Source organism: Staurois parvus, unplaced genomic scaffold (assembly GCF_062004578.1).
Source record: "Staurois parvus isolate SC_StPar_1 unplaced genomic scaffold, SC_StPar_1.0 ptg000001l, whole genome shotgun sequence".
Lineage (NCBI taxonomy): Eukaryota > Metazoa > Chordata > Amphibia > Anura > Ranidae > Staurois > Staurois parvus.
This window is the reverse complement of record NW_028317797.1, coordinates 6,195,207-6,222,842: the sequence shown is the minus strand read 5'-3', so window position 1 is coordinate 6,222,842 and position 27,636 is coordinate 6,195,207. Positions and strand designations below refer to the sequence as shown.

The 27,636-nt window shown below is 40.5% G+C and overlaps 1 protein-coding gene across 2 annotated transcripts in view; it reads left to right on the top strand.

Annotated features, from left to right (window-relative positions):
• APLF (aprataxin and PNKP like factor) overlaps positions 1-27,636 on the top strand; it is a 314,793-nt gene that overhangs the window by 154,099 nt on the left and 133,058 nt on the right. For both annotated transcript variants that reach the window (XM_089688811.1, XM_089688261.1), the window contains exon 6: positions 13,379-13,524. In XM_089688811.1, the coding sequence (XP_089544937.1) occupies positions 13,379-13,524 (146 nt within the window). The remainder of the gene's footprint in view (positions 1-13,378; positions 13,525-27,636) is intronic.

Genomic DNA, 27,636 nt, shown 5'->3' with positions numbered 1-27,636 from the left:
TTGCTGCTCGGTGACATCCACAGGTGTTTTCAATACCTGATGGAAAGCACCTGTATGAACCTCTGTTCTTCAGAGTGGTAGTCTTTAAGGGGTTGAATAATTGTGGCAATGAAGAAACCACATAAGAACCATTTACTACTGTATTACATAAACAATTGATGTCATTTTAGTTGCATTTGGGTAGTTACAACGTCCTTGTAGGATTTGATTCTGAATACAATTCCAAATGTACACTATAGTCCCTAAACCCCTTTACAGCATTGGGGGTTGAATAATTTTGGACACAACTGTAGGTAGAATACGTACATAAGATCTGACTCAGGCTCAATAAAGTAAATCCAAAGTATTTAATAAAACCTGTTTTTTTTGACACCTGTTTTCCTATTTGAGTGAATGGAAAAGCCTCATATCAGATCAGAAAAAATATATATAATGGCGCCTATGGAAAAGGAAAAAAATATATATATACAGTTGCAAGAAAAAGTATGTGAACCCCTTGGGATTACGTGGAGTTTTGCATGAATTGGGCATAAAATGTGCTCTGAACGTCATCTAAGTCACAACAATAGAAGAACACTGTCTGCTGAACATAATAATACACAAACATTAGATGTTGCCATGGTTTAATTGCACATAACATGTAAACATTCACAGTGCAGGGAGGAAAAAGTATGTGAACCTTTGGACTTAATAACTGGTTGACCCTCCTTTGGCAGCAATAACCTCAACCAAACGTTTCCTGTAGTTGCAGATCAGACCTGCACAACGATCTGGAGTAATTTTGGACCACTCCTCTTCACAAAACTGTTTCAGTGTAGCAATATTCTTGGGATGTCTGGTGTGAATCGCTCTCTTAAGGTCATGCCACAGCATTTCAATCGGGTTGAGGTCAGGACTCTGACTGGGCCACTCCAGAAGGCGTATTCTGTGCTGTTGCAGCCATTGGTTTGTTGAATTACTTGTATGCTTTGGGTCATTGTCCTTTTGCCTCACCCATCCTCTGCAGAGCTTCAGTTGGCGGACAGATGGTCGTACGTTTTCCTGCAAAATGTCTTGATAAACTCTGGAATTCATTTTCCCATCAATGACAACAATCCATCCAGGCCCTGAGGCAGCAAAGCAGCCCCAAACCATGATGCTCCCTCCGCCATGTTTTACAATGGGGATGAGGTTTTGATGTTGGTGTGCTGTGCCTTTTTTTCTCCACACATAGTGTTGTGTGTTCTTCCCAAACAACTCAATCTTGGTTTCATCTGTCCACAGTATATTTTGCCAGTAGTGCTGTGGAACATCCAGGTGCTCTTTTGCATACTTCAAACGTACTGCAATATTCTTTTTGGACAGCAATGGCTTCCTCCGTGGTGTCCTCCCATGTACTCCATTCTTGTTTAATGTTTTCCTTATTGTAGATGTGTCAACAAAAATGTTAGTATGTGCCAGAGATTTCTGTAGGTCTTTAGCTGACACTCTGGGATTCTTCTTTACCTCATGCAGCATTCTGCGCTGTGCTCTTGCAGTCATTTTTACAGGACGACCACGGCTAGGGAGAGTAGCAACAGTGCTAAACTTTCTCCATTTGTAGACAGTCTGTCTTACCGTGGACACATGAACATCAAGGCTTTTGGAGATACTTTTGTAACCCTTTCCAGCTTCATGCAAGTCAGCAATTCTTGATCGTAGGTCTTCTGATAGCTCTTTTCTGCGAGGCATGGTTCACATCAGACAGTGCTTCTTGAAACCAGTAAACCCAAAACAGGTGTGTTTTTTTTAAGGGCAGGACAGCTGTCCGCAACACATCCAATATCATCACACTGATTGGAGTCAAAGTTGGCTCACTCCTGGCTCCAATTATCTCTGGGAGAAGTCATTAAGCTAGGGCTTCACATACTTTTTCCTCCCTGCACTGTGAATGTTTACATGTTATGTGCAATTAAACCATGGCAACATCTAATATTTGTGTAGTATTATGTTCAGCAGACTGTGTTCTTCTATTGTTGTGACTTAGATGCCGTTCAGAGCACATTTTATGCCCAATTCATGCAAAACTCCACGTAATCCCAAGGGGTTCACATACTTTTTCTTGCAACTGTATCTATATATATATCTATAAATCACCTATTATAATATACCAGCTGCAAAAAATCACCATAAATCAATAAGGTGTAGTAAATAACGCAAAAAAATATTTTGCGCTAGTAAATATAAAATTATCTCCATAAATCAAATATATAAATGGTGCAAAAAAATATATATATATAAAAAAATGTCCACAATTTAAAAAATGTAACACAAAAAACGTGCACCAAAAAATATAAATAAAGTGACAATACCACCACCAAAATTAAACTCACCAGAGCTAAAAAAAATATTTTTAAACCATGTATTGCTCTGGGAACAGTAGTATTAGTAATAATGATAAGTCATTCATAGATGTATCTTCAAGGAATAGTATTCTGCAGAGCCCAGATCCACATAGACCAATTTCAGATGGAGCAAATTACTTTCAAATCAATTATCATCAAGGAAATCCACTTCTCAAGAAAGCCACCTTCAAACGTATCCAAAGAGGGAAATGCCAGACACTCGGAAGAAACAGAAGAGCTTCATGGTGCAGTATTATTAAAACAACATCTTTATTTAGTACTCATTGTACTTAACTCAAAGGGTGTCCCAGCCGACACCAGCATCAACAGCAATCACAGCAAAACAGACCCAGCTACTCGGCACATGCGCAGTAGCTCATTGGAAACGTAATGACGTCACATCGATCAAGCTCGTAAGGGCGGAGCTTAGTAGTCTCTGTGCACAGACAGTGTGAGTTCGGGGACACATACCTACATGGATGTCTGATTGGGAGCAGTGGCTGTGTCCGTGTAGCTACTACATCCCTATACACATGAATTGGACTATCTGCACCCAGATGCAAGAAACACCTATGCATCCTGTCCGGGCAAGCACAGCCCTCGCACTGGTGTACGCTTAAGTACACCCGTGTGAATAAGGCCTACGAATTCCATCTTTTTAAATCTTATACGGTAATGTAATGTATAAAAACATCTTATGAGATTGTGTTGGGATATCATCAGAGTGAAGACATGAAAGTAGTAAAGGGTGCATTACCACAATGCATGGTAACACACTTAAGTAATATGTGGTACTATTCATTCTGGATGGCACCCCAACACACATTCCACAATGCATGGTACTGCTGCATACATGATTTTTGGTCCATTGTAGTACGCTAAGCAAACTGTAGTAAATTGCACTCTTCTTTCCTCCTCCAAATGGACCTTCTAGTAACATAGGGAAATCTATTTAATGTTAGACCTTTTATTAAATTGTATAAAACCATTTATTGCACTTACAATGTTAAGAAAGTCAATGGTGTTTTAAAAAAAAGGCATTGTCTGGGATGCTCCTGTGTTCCTCGGCTCAGTTTTGGCAAACTGAAAGTGATGCAATGAGCCCTGCGAAAGTTTACTACAGTGGAAGCATCTGCTGATCTGAGGATACTCTGCCTTCATACCACTGGGAACCAGAGAAGAGGAGAATTCCGTATTGAGTGCTTTTTGACCTACTTTATCTTTTAAGGGGTCAAAAAAATTGCAGTGTGTGTGGTTGTGAAGGGGGAGCACAAGTGGCATCACCAGTTTGGATACACAGATTGAATGGAAGCACAAGATCACTATGCATGTTGCTCACTAAGAACTGTTTAGATATTTGTGTGAAGAGGCTTTATAGTCCCAGTATAGCATTTTTAGTACAGAATGTTGGTTTATTAGACTTTAAGTATGTTCACAGTGGATACGTATTCATGATTGATCACCTTCATTTTCTTTATTTTATGTTTTTGCATTTTACATTTATTCATGTTTTTATCAGTATATGGAAGGTGTTCTGTAGTACCGAACTATTTTGCTGTATTGTGGATGAGTATATTGTACAGCACAAGTTAATTTTATTAAGAGGAAGTTTTACACTGTGGTCACACATAACATATGTTTTTGTGAGGGAGGTGCACTATAGTACACACATTTAGTATCTGTCAAGATTATTCGGAATTGGTAGGGCTACACCACATATACTTTAGTATTCATTACACATGTGTTTTTGTAGTAGAGTATTGTGTGACAGCAGCTGCCCATATTTTTTATTTCATCTCATCCATTTCTACAGAAATGATTCTATTTGACAATCCTCTTATGTCTGTGGGCTTCTTTGGGTTGTAGAGTTCCAGCACGCAGGACTCTTATCTCTTAAGTGAACATTTTTTGTGAATAGGCTTCTAAAACGTAATCTCAGGCTTGTGCTGATTATTTGTATTTGTGTGTTTGTGTAGTTCTGTTACATTTTGAAATGATTATTTATTCAATGAGGACACCCCCACCTCATATATTTATTTTTTCGATTTTGCAGTTGAGTGAACATGCTCACTGGCGCCAGTAGATGGTTATATGCCTTGAAATAACACTTTACATTTTATATAGATTGAAGTCTGCTGAGAGTCTGCTAATCACAGAAGGTTATTGACTGTGCAGGGACATATGGAGGCTGAGATCACACGTGGTCTTTGAAAACTTTCTATTCTCTCCTTCAACATGTTCGCATCCCTCCTTGGAGGTGACCTTTTGGTTTTCTTTCCATCTTATCCATATATTACTTTCTCCCTGGTGTGGGTTTGTGTACACATTAGCTTGTGACATATCTAGGACACAATGCATTCTTTATGGGGCTTATTGTTTACATTCTTTCTGTGTCACTGCACATTTCAATGATTGCTGTTCAGACATGGCTTGTATTCTATGCAGGCTGTCTATAATGGGTCCCATAGAGTTTAAAGTTTTACAAATAAAACCTGGAGATACACAGTAAGTCCTTTTAAAAATGCAGGATGCCTGTTCCTTGTAAAAGAGAAAAGTGCACAAATGGCATTGTACATTTCTCACAGTTACAGGTAAAAATAGGATATCTATAGCATGAAATAAATCCTCGGCTACTTTTTGTATTTACCGTACTCTCCAAAAATAATTAATACACGTTGACTACTCAATGGCCCTGTAACCAATTTTTTAATTAAATTATTTTTTACTGTTTTTTTCTGCCACCTTGTAATATTCTCCATGAATTTCTGAGCCTCTCCTTTTCCTTCTCACTCCTGTTAGTTTGGAAGGAGCAGTGTAGATTAGTTTCAGTCATGTTTACTGCTCTATGCACACTACACATACCATAGTACATTGGTCCTTACATATGGTGGGGCCATGGAGATCAAATGTAGCGACCCTCTTACAGGAAGTTGGATCACAGCAGCAAAAAAACGAACTTGGAGATTTGGAGGAGGCTGAGAGTAACAGAAGGTACTTTTCTGATTTTAGAATACATGCTGTACTTACAAAATAGATTTAGTTTTTAGGACAGAGTTTAGTGTCACTTTAATTGAGACTTAGATTTCACAGGAGGAACCTCCACCTGCCTGTATGAAGGTTCAATTATTTCTAAAGCACCCTGTGCTTTGGAAACTCAGGGCGTGTTGTTTTGCAAACATTAATCTGTAATTCTGGTCTACAGCTTGGGCCTGTTCCTCCCACCCCACCCCACGCCTTTATTATGGTTTACTGTTGTCTTAAAGTGGAACTCAAAAAGTAAGGTCCTGTGGGTTCGCTCCCTCCCCCTGCCTGTAAATGAGATATTTTATTTTGGAAGGAAGGGGTGGATACCAACCTTATCGGTACCCACTCCCACAATCCTTGCCTAGACAAGGATGACTTCCCTTGCTTTTCCCTCTCCCTCCCCTCCTGCAGCCTCTTGGGACATATCACAAGTCCCAGAAGGCTGAAGGCTATTCACACAGTGCCACAAATGCACAGTGGGGTGCCAACTGTGGTTCCTCAGGAAGCCACAGCTGGCTGCTGTATCCAGTGACGGCGCTGGGGACCCGCAGCAGTAAGAAGAACCTGCTGTGTGAAATCAGCGCTGGATCCTAGGCAATGGTAAGTACCTTATTTTTAAAAGTCAGCAGCTGAAGTATTTGTAAAGTATTAAAAAAAAAAAAACAAAACTGATGTCCTCTTTAAGAACAGAAGCTGTGTAGGGAACTCTATGAGAAGTCCGAAACTGTGTGTCTGCAGTACACCCATGCTTAGTGTTGTTAAGTGCCTGACATTTTCTACTTAAATGTGAGTTGATTACCTGGCGATTTTATTCTATTCTACCATTAAATACAATATTGCACTATGGAGGATCTTTGTTTTGTCCTTATATGATTCCTACATGGTCTTTACGTATTGGTAAGCCTATGGTAACCTACACATGGAAGAGGAGCTGGAAGGGAAGGAGAGACTAATAAAGGGCTGTGATATCTAACCTACCTGGAGATTGTGGGCAAGATCCAGGGAGATCCGAAAAGTGTTTTGACCCTTTTAGGGTCACAGCAGGAAGGTGAGCGGGCATGCTGGCCGTTTGGGATTTACACTCACCGCTGGCACTAACACTGGAGCACCCATATAAGGAGAAAATTATTGTGTTACTCTTGCCATTAGCATGTATGATGGTAGCATATGGACATTTATGTTTCACACTTGATTTATAACAAATGCGAATGGTATATTCCTGCATAGGGACCCACTTTCTTTCTTATTTTATGCATATCACCCTTGAATATTGGGGATTGGTCCCAGTGAGGGACAGGTTAAAGTCACGCGTTTGGGTCCTGTTGGACCGCAGGTTTTTTTTTTCTGCACCTTTTATCACCTAATAGATCCTGGCAGAACTTACACACCTGTAGGCTTTATAACGGTATATGCGTTTGTTTATTGATCTGTATCCACTGATTTTATAATTATTTGTATGTGTAAAAATAGCGCTGCACCATTCTGTCTATTATATGTGCAGGTGCCTGCATGTGTCTGCCATGACATCCAATGGCTATTTAGTAATGGTACCTGTGACAATAGTTTTCCTTTAATTTACAGCACGCCATGCAAAAAATGCTGTACTCCAATGTCTTTCAGCGTATGTAGGTGAATACAGAGTCTGTTCTATCTCTGTCATTGTTTTCTCTTTAATGCACTTCTCATCAATGCTAGGAGCATGGTGGAGTTGAAATGTAATTACGTAATAAATCTATGAGTGTATAGTTACTGGTGTGTGGAGTCTTTTGTCTCTTAATATACATTTGGTTTATGGATCATCATTCTTAAGCATCTAATAAGTGCCAAATGAAAAATTCCAGTTCCCTACATAATTGTCAGCTAAACAATATGCTTTTCAGACACTTATGTGTTAAAGCGTGTTTTGTTTCCTGCTCTTCCACAAATAATAGCTGATCACTTCTGAACCAAGAGAAGAACCAAACTCCCATGATGCAGTTTTCACTTTTTCCTTATAGAAATGATGATGTAACTGTAGCAATAATGGAGTAGAGAAAATCAAAATGTTTTAGGTTGTCTATATTACATATCAGCTTCTCTTTTTATCAAGGAATGAATATGAAGTGCTTACTGGACATATTTATTATTTTCACTAGCATTTTAAAAATGAACTTCTTAAAGCTTCCTTGCAGGCATTTGACCAGTCTGTCATGGTCAGGGATCAGTCTCGGAGACCAGTGGCTATAGCAGTACAGATGCTCCCACTGACCAGTAGGGTAGGTCACCCTGGGGGATCATGTGGGAACACCCGAGGTGCAGGGTCAAAGCATTAACTGGTATTTACCAGAGCTTCTAATGGTGGAGATAGGTTTTGTTGCATGTTAGTTGTGGTTAGGTCATGGTCCTCAAGATTGCCCTACCAGTAGTAGATGAGGCAGGTTGGAATCAAGCAGAAGCGTAGTCAGTAAACAAGTCATAGCTTGGTAAAAAGTTGTTGCAGGTTTGGTTCAAGCAGAAGAGTAGTCGAGGGACAAGCAAAAGATCAGTAACGAGTAGTAGCGAAGATGTGGATGACAGCGGGAGTGACGAGTGAAATCTTGACTGGAGAGGGCACAATTTTACTGGCAAACAGTAAGTGCAAAGGCATGGCCTAAGAAGGAAGTTCATGGAAGGAGCAAAGGGTTTAAGGTTCAAGAGAAACAAGACACAGGCAAGGTTGACTAAGAATCAGGCAGGCAGCTGTCCAGCATCTCAGGTGGCTCAGCAAGAAGAGATACCAGACACAGCAGAGGTTGCAGGTTCAGGCCTGGGCCCTGAGACGGACTCAGGAAATTGCTCTATTGGTTTTGCAGTTGCGGGCTCTCTGAAGTCATCTTTTGCAGTTCAGGTTTCACTGATATTTTACTGCCGATTGTAGATAAAATATTTAAACCAATATTATGCATTCCATTGAAAATGAAGATCTGGTTACCAGATCAATTCATTATTAGCAGGGATTGTGTTCTGGTTAAGTGCCACATAAGTTTCATGACTTGGAGTACTTTGGTCTTGCATGGCTCGTGGACGTGTGTAGCTAAAAGCTTTTTGGTTAAAATTAACTGAAATCAAAAAGATTAGGCTATATTTAGTAGCGTCAATATGCATCAGTTAACCTGAAAACTTTCCTATTTGCCCACATTTTTATATATTTTTAAGGACATGTAGGGTTTTCGTTTGGTTTTATGTTGCATACAGTGTTTTGGTAAACATTGTGTTTGTGCTTTTTGTTATAAGGTGACAAATAGATGTAAATGTTAAAAAAATATATATTTTCCTTGGAACAAAGTCAAACAAGTCCTGGCTGTCATTTTCCAGCTTGAAAATGCCAGCAAGAGTGGGGCACGGGGGGAAGGAAGGGGTAGAAGGGCACGTGTAAAATTAAGTTTTGGCTCACTCAAAGTTTAAAACCTGCTAAAATATGCCAATAAATGTAAAATCCGTTGAAAACTGGCATTGAAAAATCATAGTATAGCTGCACATTCAATTTCATTTTGTTACATCTAAACCAGAAAATGTTTTTAAGCTTGTTTTGCTTTTCAGTTTAGGAATACTTATAGAAGGTTACTGTAAGTTTTTTCTTTCTTTAGTTAATCTGAATTTAATTTCTATAATGTAAGTATTGTTGTTTGAATCCTGACTGGGATGTTCACATTGGTCCTGTGAGAACTTTTCCTAAGCAGAAAGAATGCATTAATATTAGATTAACTTTTCGGAACCTGTGTCAAGATTGATCATGTTTACAGTGGGACAGAAGACAGAAAATCCAAAATAGCCATGTTTCGCTCTTAAAATCTGTTTTAATTCATTATGTAGTATGTGTGTAAACAGAAACATTGTGGATTCCAGGATTTTTGGAGAACATAATAGCTTAGTTTGGAGCTCATATGTCACAGCTTCATGGCTTTTTTTATAATAAGCATTTTTAAGAATTCCAGGAAGCAATTTTTGCACCCACGCTGTCCTACTTAAATACATAATGTGCAGCCTTTTTAAAACTGAACTCCAAGCAAACAGCTAGACCCACAGATCAAATACAGTCATGGTCAAAAATTTTGGCACCCCTGGATTTTTGTCAGATAATGCACTACTTCGCCCAGAAAATTGTTGCAATTACAAATTTTTAAGCATTCTCGTGTTTATTTCTTTTACTGATATGACACAAAAAAGTGGAGAAACAAAAAGCAAAATCTCACACATTCCACCCAAAACTCCAAAAATGGACTGGCCAAAGGTATTGGCATCCTCAATTTAATATTTGGTAGCACATAACTAGGGAAAAATACCTGAAATCAATTGCTTACTGTAACCATCAATGAGTTTCTTACACCTCTCTACTGTAATTTTGCACCACTTTTCTTTTGCCAACTCCTCCAGGTCTCTCAGATTGGAAGGGTTCCATTTCCCAACTGTTGTTTTGAGATCTCTCCACAGGTGTTCTATGGGATTGAAATCTCAACCCATTGCTGGCCAGTTCAGTACCCTCCAGCACTTTGTCTGGAACCATTTCTGGGTGCTTTTTGATGTGTGCTTTGGGTCATTGACCTGTTGTAAGACCCATGACCTCTGACTCAACTTTCTGACACTGGGCCCTATATTGCACCCCTGATTTCTTTGGTATTCTTCAACTTTCATAATGCCATTCACACGGTCAAGACATCCGGTACCTGAAGCAGCAAAGAAACCCCAAAATATCAGTGAACCTCCACTCCGTTTGTTTGTTTGTTTGTTACTACAATGTTTGTTCTCAAATCCTCAGACAATTCTTTGCTGCTCTTTCTCTTCTCCATGCTCCATGTGGCACATAGAGACACACAACAGTAAGGTTGAGTCAATTCTTCACAATTTTAACTGGTTGCCGTTGTGATTTCTATATTGTCTGCATCTGTTAATTGGTAAAGGTGAGTTTATTTACAAATTACAGAAGCATCACAAACTTGGAATGCAATTATTTCGTACAATTTTGAGAAGGTGCCAATAATGTTGTTCAGTCCATTTTTGGGGTTTTGCATGTAATGTGTTAGATTTGGCTTTTTTGTGTCATAATAATAACAAAAGAAATAGACATGAGAATGCCTAAACGTTTGTAATTGCAACAGTTTTCTGGGCAAAGTTATGCATAGTCTGACGGAATGCAGAGGTGCCAATATTTTTGGCCATGACTGTAGGTGGATGCAGCATTGATCCAATGCTCCATCTGTCCCCACCACCTCTAAGACCGACATCTGTGCAATCAAAGACCACTGATCGCTCAGTTCTCTTTCTGTAGTGAGTAGAGAGTGGTGACTGTCAGCTTTGCTCCTCCAGCTCTCAGTAGAGCTTCATACTGTAGAGGGGGTGGGAGTGTCTGGTTCAGGCTCTCATTGGTGTACTGAGAAGCTGAGCCAGCTGCTGGACCAGGTATCTGGATGGATCGCGACAGAGTCTGGATTAGCTGATAAATATCATCTGACAGTGGACTTTAGCCATTTGTCAGCTGAATATGGGTCACAGGAGTGCAGAATGAAGTGCACTCCTATGATCAGCAGGAGACGTAAGGCCAAAAGAGTTTGGCCTTACCTCTTTATTAAAGATCTAGTGGGATTAACAAAAGACAATATTTGAACAAATGCACCAAATATCTTATTCCATTCAAAATGGGGGGGGGGGGGGGGGGAGGGGTTATGGACCAAAAACAATAAAGTTGAATTTTGTCATAAGGTTGTATATGTGGACCAACCATGTTATTCTACAAGTCATTTTACTGACAGTTTGTCATGTTTTTTATCAATGTTTTTCTTTGACATTGACAGTTGTACTATTCAAATTCAAAATTGCAGGTTTTTCAGTGCAGTGTAGCCTCCTACTCTGGCTGCAGTAGGTAATTTGTTCCCAGATCTATAAAATCAGCACCTAATAGTATTACTCACCAAAATAGCAGCTGAAAAGGAAATAAAGAAATTATAGTAGGTGTATAGATAAAAGCACAATGTTCTAACCTCAGGTGTGACTGCTTTTGATGTGTTCAGACAAGCTGAACAGGAGAGAACAAGCATATCGATATTGGGATAAAACTGAAAATATATAATTGTGTGCACAGATCTAGCAAAAGTTCTAACAGATGGAAGTTTTTATACTTTGCGTAATCTGCTTCTTAAACTAATTATGTTCTGAACGCCGTGTTTCATATAGCCAGGACATTCATTTGTTTTCTTATGTGTTTCTGCAGTAATTTAATTCATTTCACTTTCATCATTACATGGATATTCTTTGCTGTGAATACTGTTAGCCACAACTGACCTTTACCAGCAATGAACAAAGCCTATATACACACATTTTCACCATATTTATCAGCTTTCGCCCAAGCAAGCTGATGCTGTACATTTTATTATTTTTATTTTAATCTGTGTAATAAATTGGAGGAGATTTTAGGGGTTGATTTACTAAAACTGGAGAGTACAAATCCTGGTGCAACTGTGCATGGTAGCCAATCAGCTTCTAACTTCAGCTTGTTCAATTAAGCTTTAACAATAAGGCTGCTTTCACAATGCACACAATGTATTTTTACATTGCAGCACTTAGAAATTGCACTAGGCTTTTTTAAATAACGAATAGCGCATTTTAAATGCATTGCATGCAGCACATAAATCTGTGAATAGCTGGTTGCTAAGGATGCCATCGGCGCCGATTCCTTTACAACCATCTATTTTTTTGGTTGTTAAGGATTCTGGCGGGTGGTTGTCAAGGAGCCGGAACCTGACAGTGTCCTTAACAACTAGTGATAATGCCTTCTCTTTGGTTAGCATGCTCCAGCTTAGGAGTGATGCTACAACCAGAGGGGGGAGGAGGTGGATGGTACAGCAGGAAGCACCAGCTCCCAGAATCTGAAGGCAGGAGGTGGGGGAAGGCCGAATCTTAGGGGAGAAGGCAAGGGAATGGCTGAACAAGCTACTGGTGAGCACCAAGGGGACAGAAGACTGTGCAGGGGGCAGTGTTTACAACCCTGGTGACTGTTAAAGGATAAGTTCCCTTTTAGACAAAAATAATAAATGCACATTTTATTGCAGGTAAAAAAATGTGCATTTATTATTTCTGTCTACAGGAGCCTGGAAAGCATTGCACCAGCGATCAGTAGATCACTGATGCCATGCAAATCTCCTGCAGACTTGTGAGAATATCTGCTTGTCACACAGGATATACAAACAAGCAGATATTCTGACAGGAAGATTCCGTGAACTACCACGGTGCTCCACAGCACTGTGGTAGTTTGTTGAAAACTACAAGCCCACAGACGCTAAGACTGTCAGGACTTGCAGTTCATTCATTCACGGAAATCCATGACAGCACGGCAACGCTATTTTCAAATTTGACAGAATGTACGGGGAGACTTTTCCCCGTACTATCTGCCAGAGGGAGGGGGGCGGCAGCTGCTGCGGCGGCTATGGGGAACATGTTACATGTTCAACCTTAAAAATGGGTAAAACATGTAACATGTTCCCAAAGGTGAACTTATCCTTTAAGGAAGCCCCGCATGTGTTGGCTCCTTAACATTCAATGGTTGTTAAGGATGCCGCTCCTTAACAACCAGCCAAGTGCGTTTTTGGTGTATTTTTGTTGCAGTTCCCATTTACTTCAATGAAAGGTACATCTTTGGTGCGCTTTTTAAAAGCGCACCAAAGATGCAGCATGCAGGACTTTTCAACACGCAGTGCAAACACAGAGCAGCAAAGTGAAAAGTCTCATAAGCTCTAAAAGCAAATAATTTTTGATGCGCTTTTGTGTCACTGGAAATGTGCATTCCAGTGTGGCAAAAGCGCAACAGTGGGAAAGGGCCCTAAAACCTGGAAGCCGATTCAGTGCAAAGCTACATTTTGCACTCTCTAGTTTTAATAAACTTTTAGTTTTTGCAAAATGCAGTAGATTTAATCTAAATTAAATACATGCATTGCCATAATGCAACTCTGTGAATCTAGCCTAATATTACATTTAATTTTTAGGAAAGAAGAGAAGGAATGTAACAGCTGATAAAACAGGAAAAACTGGAGAAAGTGGGACAGAAAAGAGACAAAGGCATCCAGTGAAATTGAAGGATGATGGAGAGGAAGGTATTCTGAAGAAGAGTAAGGTTGCAGTGCGAACAGAGGTAAGATGTTTCTATAAGATTGTTAACCTTTTGATTTGCTTTTTAAGGATAAGTTCACCTTTTATAAAAAATAATAATAATAATTTGCAAGTAAAAAAAAAAAAATATGCATTTATTTATTTTTTTCAAACTACAGCCTGAAAGACATTGCACCCACAATAAGCATATCGCATGTGCACTGCCAGGATCCTGCAGACTGTCAGTCAGCTGTCTACACTTACCTCCCATATGGACAGACAGTTACTGAACCATAGGAAGAATCAATGAACTGTGAGAGCGCTCATCAGTGCCTTTGCATCTCATTGAGAACTACATGCATTCTGCCCTGGTGGTAGAAGGGATCTGTTGTTTATTAATTCACAGAACTCTGTGAATGAATTGCGTGGCTGTGTTGGTGGGGCCCCGCATGACTGCATAGTTTTAAATAGTGACAGCAGATGCGGGAAGAAAATCCCCTGCTCGCTGTCCAGGGGTGGGGGGTTGGGGAGTGTGGGCAGGTGCTATTTTGTAACATATTGCACATTACACCCTAAATACGGGTGTAACATGTTACAAAGGTGAACTTTAACTGCATCCTGCCCGCCCTATAGCAGAAGTACTGCTACAGGGCGACACGGGTGTGCAAAATCACGTGTATATATACGTGATTTAGCATTTCCGGGTAGGGGTCGTGCGCCCTTCCCGCGCCTCCATTCGCAGCCTCGGCTTTCAATCACTGGGTCCCGGCCAGTGATTGCTCCCCCTCTGCCCAGTGCCATTAGTAGTGTCAGTGCTTTTTATTTGCATTGATCACTGTACTGGTGTCACTGGGGATGTCAGTGACACCAAGTCAGTTCCCCCCAGTGTCAGAATGCCCGCCGCAGTCCCGCTATAAGGCGCTGATCGCTGCCATTACTAATAAAAAATTAAAAAAAAAAGTACCAGTATATATTCTGCCATTTGTAAACACTATAACTTTCATGTAAACCAATTAATTTATATGTATTGGGATTTTTTTTCTTACCAGACATGTAGCAGAATACATTTTGGCCTAAATTTATGATGAAATTTGATTTTTAAAATTTTTTTACTGGATATGTTTATTAGCAAAAAGTCAAAAATATTGTTTTTTAATTTTTCAAAATTGTCGGTCTTTTTTTTTTTTATAGGGCAAAAAATAAAAACCGCTCAGGTGATCAAATACCACCAAAAGAAATCTCTATTTGTGGGAAAAAAAGGACGTAAATTTAATTTGGGTGCAGTGTTGCATGACCGTGCAATTGTAAATTAAAGTAACGCATAAAATGTCTGGTCAGGGCAAATCCTCTGGAGGGCAAGTGGTTAAACTGGCAAGCTTCTGAATTGGTGAAAACATTAAAATCTGCATCCCTGCATCAAACACAGCAACTAATAGTAATTATTTCCAATTGTTTTGCATATGCTGTATAAAACTACTATACTGCCCTTTTCTCTGGCATGCAGGCGAATAAACTGGCACCTTCCCAGTCTAGCATGAATATTTAGAGAACAAAAAAAAAAGTGAAGCTGCAAATAAATACTCACTTTTAAAATTATACACCATATCAGTCATCAATTCAGTGTAAGTGATGAAGTCCATCCAAAGGAAATAGATAACAGATGAAGTCTTTCCAGGGTTATTTGGGGATTTGGAGATGAATGTCCATCCACTGAGGGCGGCCTCTGATCAGAAACAGCTTCCAGTATGCATGCATGCAGAAAGAAAAGAGAGAGAGAATCCTCTAAATGTAGACATTTGTTGCAATTTTAATATTAAAGCAATGGGCAAATCACATAAAAATAGATACATAAGGCATATCTAAAAACACATCTTCAGATGTGCCTTATGTATTCACTTTTATGTGAGTTGCCAGTTGTGTTTAATACTAAAATTGCAATGAATGTCTACAGTTAGGGGCGCTTCTTTTTAGCATGCACTTTTTTCCACCTTCTCCTCAGTTGGTGCTTTCCCTGTATTTCCCTGTGCTGATTGCTAATTAATCTAGGAAAGATGATGTTGATATATGCAATACACACAAACATATATATATATATATATATATATAGAATGCTCTCGTTCTTTTTTTTTTTTTTTCTTTTTTTTTCCCTCTATCTACCATTTTTTCCTTATTTGCTTCCTTTATTCTGTATGTATTTCTTTGCATCCTTTTTTGCAATCTGTTTTTTTTTCTTCTGCTCTTTGCTTCTATTTTAAAAGAGCACAATTGTTTAGGTTTTCAGATTATTTTTATTCCTGATGGTTCCTGAGCCAGACAGTTCTTCATAATGTCCTATGAGTTCCATATATATTTCCACTTGTTCTAGTTAAAGGCTAATATTTTCGTTCTGCTGTTACTTTCTTGATACACACAGCCCTGCAGTCATTATTAACCTATACAGCCTTACAGGAATGAGTGTGAACTTTCCTTTTAATAGCCAATATAATTTCTCCTGCACAGTGGATTTTTATTGAACATTCATGTGTCCATCAGGCATGTCAGCAAAACTCAGATGAAGAAAATAAAACTAGTGTCTCTGTTATTAAGAGTGGGATGTGTGCTGAGATAAAACAATATTGTGATACAGTATAATCACTGTTTATTTCTAAGATGATATTGTATGGTTTTTTTTTTAGGACTGTAAGGCTAGCCATATGCTTTAAGATTTCTTGTGTTCAGCCACATGGTCTGAACAAAAGAAATCAATAAATTCCTCTATCCAGGCTAACAGCATGGATGGAAGAACCTCCCCTGCCTTCTATATAATACTGTATTCTTACACTGTGCACGTGGCTGTCATATTCCCTTAACAGTGACAATGTCGCTATATAGTGGCAACAGCCACAGTTTAGCTGAGGGCTTTCCACCAAGCGCCTTCAATTTTCAGATTTAAGCAGGGTAGAATTGTCTGAGATTTGAGCCGTGTATGGTCATCAGGGTTGCAGTAGATAGGCAGATATCTTATTGACAGTAATATGTAAGGAGACATCTGCCCCTCCTCTCTCACACTGACCACAGGACCTTGCACAGTTTTCTTTCTGACCCAGCCAAGACATAGATGTGGAGCACAAATGGTAACGGTCTCCTGCCCTATTCTCCATTAAGATAAGAATGATTAGTGCCCAGTTGCATGGAGAGTCCTTGTTTTCTTCCCTTTTTGACAGTTACATGGCCAAATATTAGAAAATGCAGACCTTAAAGTGATTCTAAGACCTTGCATATGTCCAGGGAAGCGACTAGCCTCGGGTGATACACAGAGATGAGACCAATCCTCCTACATTCTCATACAAGATGTACCTGTCTATCTGCAAATATACAATAAGCATATGGTGCAAACCTAAAGTAAAGAACAATGTGGAATACAACCAGTTGACAAAATGTGGTAAGTCCATAAAATAACTAAAAGTCCATAGGAAGCACCTAAAGTCAGCTCCACCAAGAGACTGGAATGTATCTCTCAGGGATGTTGGATTCCTATCGCCCGACTCCCGCGACATGTAGTTACGGGCACTGGGCAGGTAGTCTTTTTATATCTTTAGCCCTGCTGCGGACAAGCAGCGGGCTCACCTGTCAGGTGGAAGCATTCGGCGGCCGCAGATAGCTTCCACACACTGCCAGACTCTCCAGGCCCCCCGTGAGGTTTCCTGGGCTCCGTTTGCCCAACTGCAGGCCCGGATCGCCGTCGGCTAGAGGGGAGGGAGAAGAGAGGACAAGTCCGCTCCCCTGCCCTTCTTGTGCTGACCTGGAAGTGACGTTACAATGTCACTTCCAGGTCCCGTAGAGAGATTGTAATGCAGTCCCCGGGAAAGAATGTAATACAGTGCGATGTGCACCACATTACATTTAGTGGAGCAGAGGAGAGACATCCAGAGTCTTTTATACCTTGGATTTCTCAAAGAGAAGCTGTCACCAAAAATAATCACAGAGGGGACTTCGTCCCCTATGTGATGAAAAAAAAAAGTTAAAAACAAAAAGACAAAGTTTTGTTTTTTTTTTTTTTTTTTTTTTGTTTTTTTTTTAATTGTAAAAAATGAAAGTTGCACCCAAGCACATACTATCCCCCCCCCAAAAAAAATATTGAGGCCCCCACTCCCACATATATGCATGTACAAACGTAAAAGCACATGCTGAGGCACCTACGCATGAAACCGTCGATTGCGATACACATGTCACATACCACCGCGCATGCCAGAATGAGACCAATAATTCTGGCACCAGACCTCCTCGATAACACTAAACTGGTAACTTATAAGGAGCTTTAAAATTGTCGACCTATAGAAAATATAGGGTACTGAAGTTCGTCACCATTTTACAAGCGCTCACAAATTTAAGATTTGACAAGTTGGGTATCTATTTACTCGCTACATCCTCACCTTTTTATATTTTACAAAAAACTAGGGTAATTTATTGCTTTTTTGTGCTCTAAAATTAACTTGTATTTTTTAATAAACTTTTGCGGTAAAATTATGCGACATAAATAATTGGAACTGCCACTGGGGTCTCTGCTTTCAGAAAATATATAATGTTTGGGGGTTTTATGTAATCTTCAGGCCTAAAATGATTTTTTTAAAATATGTGCAAAAAACGCAAAAACGACTTTGGCAGCGAAAGGGATAAAGTGTAAGCCCTGACCCACCCTTTCCTGACGATCAGCCAATCGTTATTCATCACACTGCAAGGTCTCCCCCCTCCCTGCTAGTCCCTGGGTGCGGTGCTGGAGACAGGCAGGGAGGGGAGGAGGAGATGAACAGCGCAATGTTAAAAATATTACATGTTTAAGTCGCCATAAAGTCTCTTTTGCTTTTAAAAGCCCCAGACATTCCTAAAATCACCTCCGATTTAAAAACGGTTTTCGCCAAAAAAAAAAATGTTTTTTTCTGGACAAGTAGATTGTCAATAGGGATAAATAGATTTTCATGAGGGACAAGTAGATTGGGGCCCCGATTTAGTCCCTGGACAAGTAGTTTTTTTCAAAAATTTCCACACCCCTGATCTCTGCAAAACTAGAAACACAAGGGGTGTCTCTAAGTGCAGTATTAAAAAATAGTTTAATAATCCATACATATAACACTCACATTTGTGAAGAAGTTAAAAGCCATAGAGATAATGGGAACCATAGCCACTCTGTGGGTTGTGTATTGGCGTCGGCATCCAGGGCCAGGTGGAGTCAAGAACCAAGCGTTTCGGAGCACCAATAAGCTTCTTTATCAAACTTTTTGATAAAGGAGCTGATTGGTGCTCCGAAACGCGTTATCAAGGCTGTGGACCAACCCCCCTGATGCCACTTCCGGTTTCTGAGGCCCATGGTGGTTTTGCTGACGTCACTTCTGGTTTCACGGTTTTCTCCATCCCCAGGAGCTGGTGCCTTCCGTGGAGCACGGATGTCCAGCTTGGTTCTTGGCTCCACCTGGCCCTGGACGCTTACGCCGGTAAACTACCTGAAGAGTAGCTATGGTTCACTACACTTAGAGTGGCTATGGTAATACTGCACTTAGAGGCGCCCCCTTGTGTTTCTTTTGTCACCTGTCTATCTGCAGTCTTCTCTACATCAGTTCAAAGTCCCCATTTTCTAAAGCTTGTCTGAGCTTTTCGTAAACAGGGTAGAGAGCTGAAATTACACACTGCAGAGCTCCGTGAGTTAAGCTGCAATAGCTGATTGGAGGTAAGGGACACATCCCCCTTCACACAGCACACAGAAACAGAGGCTGTCAATCACATGCTGTGTGCTGGAGCTCCCTCTCCTGTCACCTTTTTTCTTTTGGTGTCAGAAAAACTTGCTGATACTCATGCTGATAACAGAGGATCGAAGCAGCAGATAGAAATGACACTATTAATTGAGACAAGCACACACTTTAGAGGGATATGCTTTGCTCATGTTTCATGTCTGAGATTTACAAGCACTTTAAAGCAAACCTGTGTTTTGCCCATGCAGGGCAAATCAGGTTTTCTTTATTGCCAGTTGCACATACCTGTATTTTCTTAACTTCCACACCGCTCCAATTTGTCGCCGATAACAAAGAATATACCAAGAACCTCTGTGTATGGAGGGGCACCTGACCCACTCTCCTCATCACTCCAAGTGGTGGTACTTGCTGATTTGCCCAGTGATGTAACAGGGAGGCAAGTGAAATGATGAAAATATGTTTTTTTTCAAATTTAGAAGTAACTCTGACGCTAAAAGACTCCCACAAAATTAGGTGTTGGCTTCGGGGACTTGGGGCATGTGTCATTGGTGCTCGGCCCTATTGGCGCCCCTGGCTTTAGCCTACTTTTATTTTGAAATGGCTTTGATCAAACATTTTTTTAAAGCTTTGTCGTATTAATCCATTTAGCTCAATGATTATTTTGTACATCTAGCACAGAGCTACATAACCCTACTGCGTTATTGACTTGCACTTTAACTTCCTTTAGGTTCCTGTTTATCTGATGCCATAAAATACATAAATAATAAATCTAAAACATCCTAATGTGTCAGTTATTACATTCTCAAAGGCTATACATACTTAACTGAATTCCTAATAAAGGACAACAGCAATTTTTATGTAAATCACATACTGTATTCTCACTTATCCTTGCCATCTGTAAAGAAAGCCAATAAAATGTTTCATACTTACTAGATAAAACTGGCTTTATTCATCACTGTAGGACAGTAAGTGTGCCAGGACCACTAGGTCAAACTAAGGAAAAGAAAAAGGTAAAAAAAATAAAACTAACGCAGCCACCATGTCTAATGACTGTTGAGGTCTAATATATTCAAATTTGTTCTTCTTGTTTAGGAATACATTACATGCTTGCAATGTAAATAGCTGAAGACAGGGTTGGGATAAGGGGTGGTCAGGAGGGGATACATCAGTGCTAGGGGCAAGGTTGGGGTCAAAAATCATGGTAAGAAACAAGGGTCAGGGTCAGTGTGTTTTGGGTAGGATTAAAAAAAACACTTTTTTTAAATTTAGTATCAGTGTCAGTTAATGTCAGTGTGTTTTATGTAGGATTATAAGAGCAAAATGTACATTGTTTCTGGGCCTTGCTATGGGAGTAACTAGAACCTTCAGGGCCCCAATGCAAGAAGCCATGAAGGGCCCCCAAGGGGCCTTTCTCACTGATCCCAGGGCCCTTTATTCCCATCGTGGGACACTTTATTATGGTCCCGCAGCGGGCCCCCTCTTTTTGGGGTCCTCCAACGATGGTAGAATGCCAGGACAAAGGTTGCAAGTGCGACCTTCGCGACCCCGGTAGTTTCAACACTGGTTACAGTAGTGTTTTTTTTAATTATTATTTTTGTACCTTTTTCATTTTATTTATTTATTTTTACAATTTTTTTATTTTTTTAGGAGCCCAGTTGGGGGGTTTTGGTAAAATATGAGGGGTCTAAGCAGACAGAGAAAGGAGATTGAGGACACCTCAGTCTCCATCTTTGCAGTCTGAGTAGCACAGAATGAACTGTACAGAGCTTCCCGTTCATTCATAAACTGAAGCATAGTAAAAACAATTTGCTATGCCTCAGCTATGAATGAATAATAAAAAAAAAAACAGGATCAGTATTCATTAACACAAGGAAGGGGTCAGCAAATGTGTCATACCCGCTCTCCATCCTTACAGTACCTCCTGCAGCAGCCGGTGGGAGGGGGGAAACCTGGCAGCACTGTGGGGGGCGAAGGGAGCACACAGGGGCTCAGGGCAGCATGACAGGGATAGGGAGGTGAGGGGGACAGCATGTAGAGCAACTGATGCCCTCCATTTTCCTCCTGCAGCCGCTGCATGGAGGGATTGGTTCCTCTATATGTCACCGTCACTCCTATCCAGGTGTACAGGGTGGCCGCATGGGCTCTCTGGAGCATGGGGCTGGAACGCAGTCATGACCCCTGTATGTATAACCTTGAATTCAACTGGATACACCAGTTGTGATGATATATACAGATTTACTAACACATTCCATAGTTGCAAAACTGGGTTCAGGCATTAAGATTTGTTTTACCTTCCATCATGAAGAGGTTAAACAACAACACCTTGTTGATGTTTTACAGAGAAGGAGCCTTGAGTAAATCCAAATCTATATATTATAGATTCCTTCTTGATTTCCACCTTTACTTTGAATTACATTTCCCATTGCCCTCACGCCTGTTGAGAAATAGATTTTATGTTCTTTTATATGGTTAATTGTCTGCTTTCCTTGAACTACATTCCTACCCATTCTGCGTGCTGCCTTTTGGTTTTCTTTTCTGTTTGACATTCTCCCTGTGGCAGATCTCATACATGCGGCTTCACATCTAGCCAGGTATCATACTGTGAATGTAAACTGGAAGCCAGAGATATGGAAGCACAGAAAAAGCTATTATCTCAGCCACAAATTAAAGTGTTACTACAATGTTGATTGCAGGTCCTTTCATTGACTCTTGGGAGATGAATCCAGGTGACTAGGCTCACTAACCCTGCAGTCTAAAGCCTGTTACCCAGTAGCAATTAGTCTTTGTTGTAGAAGCTATCCAGCTCTACTTATTGCATCTTTTTTATGTAAATGTTATGTGCATAAAGAAACCGTTGATCTTTGCCTTTCCTGCAGCCACGTACAGCATTTTATTTTCTACTTGCATGACAGTCTTTGGAGCCAACTTTAATTTGCAGTGTCATCAGAGCCTTTCTAAAGTAAACCTGTGCTGTGCCTATTCAGGACAAAATATCAGATTTGGCTTAGCACAAAGAACATGCACTTTCTTTCTATGAGCTCCCCTGCCACCCTGTTTACCTGATGGAGCCCCCTGTAAAATCCCTGTGTAAGTTAAAACTCAACACTGGGTCAGAGCTTACACAGGACTGGGGGCATCCTCCTTCCCTTACATGAAAATACCCAAGCCTTGCAGTTGGCTACACTGAGAACTTCCCAGATGTGAAAGGTGCAATGTTCCTTGGTCTTTTTCCGTTGACTTGCGAGACACTGAGACAGTTAACTACAATCATGTGCTGCAGGCTGGTAGTGTATGCTGACACTAGAGGGACATATTCTATTTTCTACAACATTAAAGAGGAGTTCCAGTCAATTTTATATTTAATTAAAGTCAGCAGTTACAAAAACTGTAGCTGCTGACTTTTATTAAACACGTACTCACCTACCCCAGGATCCAGCCATGTGCTCACCCAAGCTTTCCCTTCTCTCCCTCTTCTCTCCTTGGTACCAGCATTCAAACTGTGGGTACCCGGCTGTGACTGATTGCGGCATCACAGCCGGGTGCTCACTACACATGCATGAGTCACACTGCACCTCCTGAATTGTCCAGTAGTATTCTGGGACCTGTGATGTGTTCCAGAAAACTGCAGGGAGGGAGGGGGAGAGAACTTCCGCTCGGATTGCCTAGGCGATCCAATAGGAAGTTGGATCAGGTACCTGTCAAAACTAGGTATCCGCTCCCCCACAAAAAAAAAATGTATGCCAAATGTGGCAGGGGAGGAGGGTAGGAGTACTTAAAGCGGAACTTCCCCTTTTGGGTGGAGCTCCACTTTAAGTATTTTAGTTATTTTATTTATTTCAGGTATTTATATAGTGCTATCAATTTACACAGTGCTTTACACTTACAGTGAGGAACAGAAGTATTTGAACACCTTGCAATTTTGCACGTTCTCCCACTTAGAAATCATGGAGGGGTCTGAAATTCACATTGTAGGTGCATTCCCACTCTGAGAGGCAGAATTTTAAAAAAAATCAGGAAATTACATTGTATGATTTTTAAAGAATTTAGTTGTCTTGCACTGCTGAACATAAGTATTTGAACACCTAAGAAACCGCAAGAATTCTGGCTCTCAAAGACCTGTTACTGTGCCTTTAAAAAATCCACCTCTACTCCACTCATTAATCTAACTTTGTAGCACCTGTCTGAGCTCTTTAAGGACACCTGTCTACCCCACAGTCAGTCAGACGCCAACTACTACCATGGGCAAGACCAAAGATCTGTCAAAAGACACCAGACACAAAATTGGCTGGAAAGGGCTACAGTGCAATTGCCAAGCAGCTTGGTGAAAATAGATCAACTGTTGGAGCAATTGTTAGAAAATGGAATAGGCTAAAGACGACTGTCAGTCTCCCTCAGACTGGGGCTCCATGCAAGATCTCACCTCGTGGGGTATCACTGATGATAACAAAAGTGAGGAATCAGCCCAGAACTACAAGGAAGGAGTTGGTCAATGACATGAAGAGAGCTGGGACCACAGTTTCAAAGGTCACTGTCGGTAGAACACTACTCCGTCATGGTTACAAATCATACATTGCACGGAAGGTTCCCCTGCTCATGTCTTCACATGTCCAGGCCCATCTGAAGTTTGCCAATGACCATATGGATGATCCACAGGAGGCATGGGAGAAAGTCATGTGGTCAGATGAGACCAAAGTAGAACTTTTTGGTCTAAACTTCACTCGTCATGTTTGGAGGAAAAAGGATGAGTTGCATCCCAAGAACACCATCCCTACTTTGAAGCATGGGGGTGGTAACATCATGCTTTGGGTGTGCTTTTCTGCGAAGGGGACAGGACGACTGCACTGTATTAAGTAGAGGATAAATGGGGCCATTTATTTTGAGATTTTGAGCAACAACCACCTTCCCTCAGTCAGAGCATTGAAGATGGGTCGTGGCTGGGTCTTCCAACATGACAACGACCCGAAGCACACAGCCAAGATAACCAAGAAGTGGTTCTGTAAGAAGCATATCAAGGTTATGGAGTGGCCTAGCCGGTCTCCAGACCTAAATCCAATAGAACATCTTTGGAGGGAGCTGAAACTCCGTGTTGCTCAGTGACAGCCCCGAAACCTGACAGATCTAGAGGAGATCTGTGTGGAGGAGTGGGCCAAAATCCCTGTTGCAGTGTGTGCAAACCTGGTCAAGAACTACAGAAAATGTTTGACCTCTGTAATTGCAAACAAAGGCTTCTGTACCAAATATTAACACTGATTTTCTCAGGGGTTCAAATACTTATGTTCAGCAGTGCAAGACAAATATATTCTTTAAAAATCATACAATGTGATTTCCTGAATTTGTTTTTTAAATTCTGTCTCTCAGATTGGGAATGCACCTACAATGTGAATTTCAGACCCCTCCATGATTTCTAAGTGGGATAACTTGCAAAATCACAGGGTGTTCAAATACTTCTGTTCCTCACTGTATATTGTACATTCATATCAGTACCTAACCATCAAGGAGCTTACAATCTAAGGTCCCTACCTAACGCACATTCATACATACACATCAGGGTTGCACCGATACCTTTTTTTTTATTTTTTAAACTGGCAAGTATATGTACCGATACTTTTTGGTCAAGTACTCGCCAAAACCGAGTGCAATACAAAATGAATGGGCTCAAACCGCACCGCAAAAAATCCAACGGAATTTGAACAGGAATGAGGTGCGATTCCTGTCGATATCGCAATGCAGTTTTCCTCCACTGCTCCGAAGCTGTCATTTGTCTGCAGTGTTGAATTCCCTGAGTCATGACCAACACGGTGTAAACCCTTGGCTTGAAGCAGTGGATTATGATTTATTCTGCCCAGACACTTATTATACAGATAAGGTCCCCTCACAATTTTCCTGTTTGTTAGGTCCCTGTGCTTTTTTTTTTTTTTTTAAACCCTGTAGTTTCCACCCATTGTGTGGTCCCCCCTCCTGGATTTAGTGTCTTTGATTTTTTAGTAGTCTGTAGATCACCATCCTCTCTCATCATCCACAATCTATAACAATATTCCCACCAATCAGAGGCCTCCTTCTATGTTAGCAAGGCATTGCCTGATCTGGCATGGAATGCACAGCCATTTGCGGTGCTCACAAGGCTGGAGGAGAAGCATATGTGGTCAGCCCCCAAGCTGACATCACTTCCACCCTATACCTACAGGTATACCCTCTAGGAACACTAGTTCTGGTGACCTTGGAGTCCCCAAGGACCCCTTCATTTGCAGAGGTTTTTTTTGCTTCCTGTTTTGGCTATGGGACTGGAGGTGAAGGTAAATCTCCCCAATGGGACACAGGTGGCAAAAAATAAATTGACGGGTTAAAAGCTTCCCTTACTCCATCCAAAATATAAAAAAAAGTGGCACAACACTGCACATGAGCTCCACAAACCAAAAATGCTATTTATTTCATTTTTAATATTCAAAGCAAACTCACCCATTCATGTCTATATGCTTTATTTTACTGAGAAATAATTTAGAAAAACACCCCCTAGCATTTCTGGCTGTGGCCATCTTGAGTAAGGGCAGAAGATTAATGTAGCAATTACTTCCCATAGCTCAGACATGCAGGCAGGAGTACGTGCTTAGATGGGAAAACTCCTCCACTCCTGAAGACTCCTGTGATGAATGCCATCATTTGGCTAGGCCTGGAAACCAAGAAGCAACTGAAGAAATGTTAAAAACAAAGTTTAAAACTAGTAAATTTGATATACTTTCCTGAAGAAAGGGATATATACAGTACATGAGTATAGTGGTTTGCTTTACTTAGTTCTCTCTGCTGGTTTAGCCAGCCTGCTGCAATGTATTGGGGTTGATTTACTAAATTGGAGAGTGCAAATCTGATGCAGCTCTGAATAGAAACCAATCAGCTTCCAGTTTTTTTTATCAAATCGTAACTAAACAAGCTGAAGTTAGAAGCTAACTGGCTACCATGCAGAGCTGCACCAGATTTTACACACTCCAGTTTTAGTAATTCAACCCCATAGTGCTTAAAGTATTAAAATTAAATTGGTGAGGAGGGAGAGAAATGGGAGAGACTGATGCTAATGGAGTTGATCTTGTGAGTGGACGGGAATGGGGACTGGATTTATGAATGATAAGACAGAGTAGGTGGAGCTCATTTGCTTGCCAAGAATTTTTAATTATCCAAATGTCCATAGCCTGCCCACTGTTCTAACAATCCATGTACGAAATGAAACGAACAAGATGTGCTTTAACTGCAGACTGTCAGCTTTAATTTGAGGGTATTTACATCCAAATCAGGGGAACGGTGTAGGAATTACAACAGTTTGCATATGTGCCTCCCACTTGTTAAGGGACCAAAAGTAATGAGACAGAATAATAACACTGTTCAACAGGTAAAAAGTTTTGGGCATAAAATTAGCTAATCTTACATAATTTTGGGGTGCTGAAAACGAAAATGACCCTAAAAAATGTTGATTGGCTCTAGTTTCCATGATATATTCACCCATCTAATGACATAAGCCATTCAAAATTATGCTGCATATTGCGCAATTGATACTGGTGACCAATAGAAAATTGCATGTATACTGAGATGATGCAATATTAGCCTTTAATTGCATCACTTCACTGCATAAAAGCTGCAGTATCTGTAGCTGATTGTAGTTCGACAGCGTCTTTACATTTCTTTTTATGCTTATATAGGCTACTCAGTAATGCCTCAAACTTGTGTGAATAAAGCAGATAATTTCTGCTATATCTGCGGTGAAATAACTTTTATCTCACAAAAAAGGAGGATAACAGGAATGATTAAGAAAGCCTACAACTTGTATTTTGGCTGCAAGATAGGAGACCAGGACAAGAGCTGGGCACCACATATATGCTGCAATTTTGTGGGACGGCACTGGAGCAATGGTTGAATGGAAAAAAGGCATCTATGCCTTTCGCTGTGCCAATGATTTGGAGAGAGCCAACAGATCATGTTAGTAATTGTTACTTTTGTATGGTGCCTCCAATTGTAAAAGGGCTAAATAAGAAGAAAAAGTTATCTGTGCACTATCCAAATATTCCATCGGCAATACGTCCAGTTCCTCATGGAGAGGGGCTACCAATTCCTAAAGCACCAGAATCCTTCGTGGTTGAGTCAAGTGAGGAAGAACCTGAAGCGTGTAGTCACGTGCAGTTGTAAAAGATAGCCCTTTCCTCGAATACAAGAGAAAAGCCAAGAGAAGCAAAACCGACACAAACTGAAGACAAAACTAGTGAGAATCCTAAGTATTAAAATGATTCAACTTAGCTTATGGCTATAATTTTTCTTGGTAATCCTATGCAATATATTATGCCATTTAGGCTTTGTTATGTAGTCAATATCACTTGCTTTATATTTGTGGAAAGACATCTATCTATATTATTATTGTGCATTATGTAGTCATTACGCCTATAGTAGAAAAC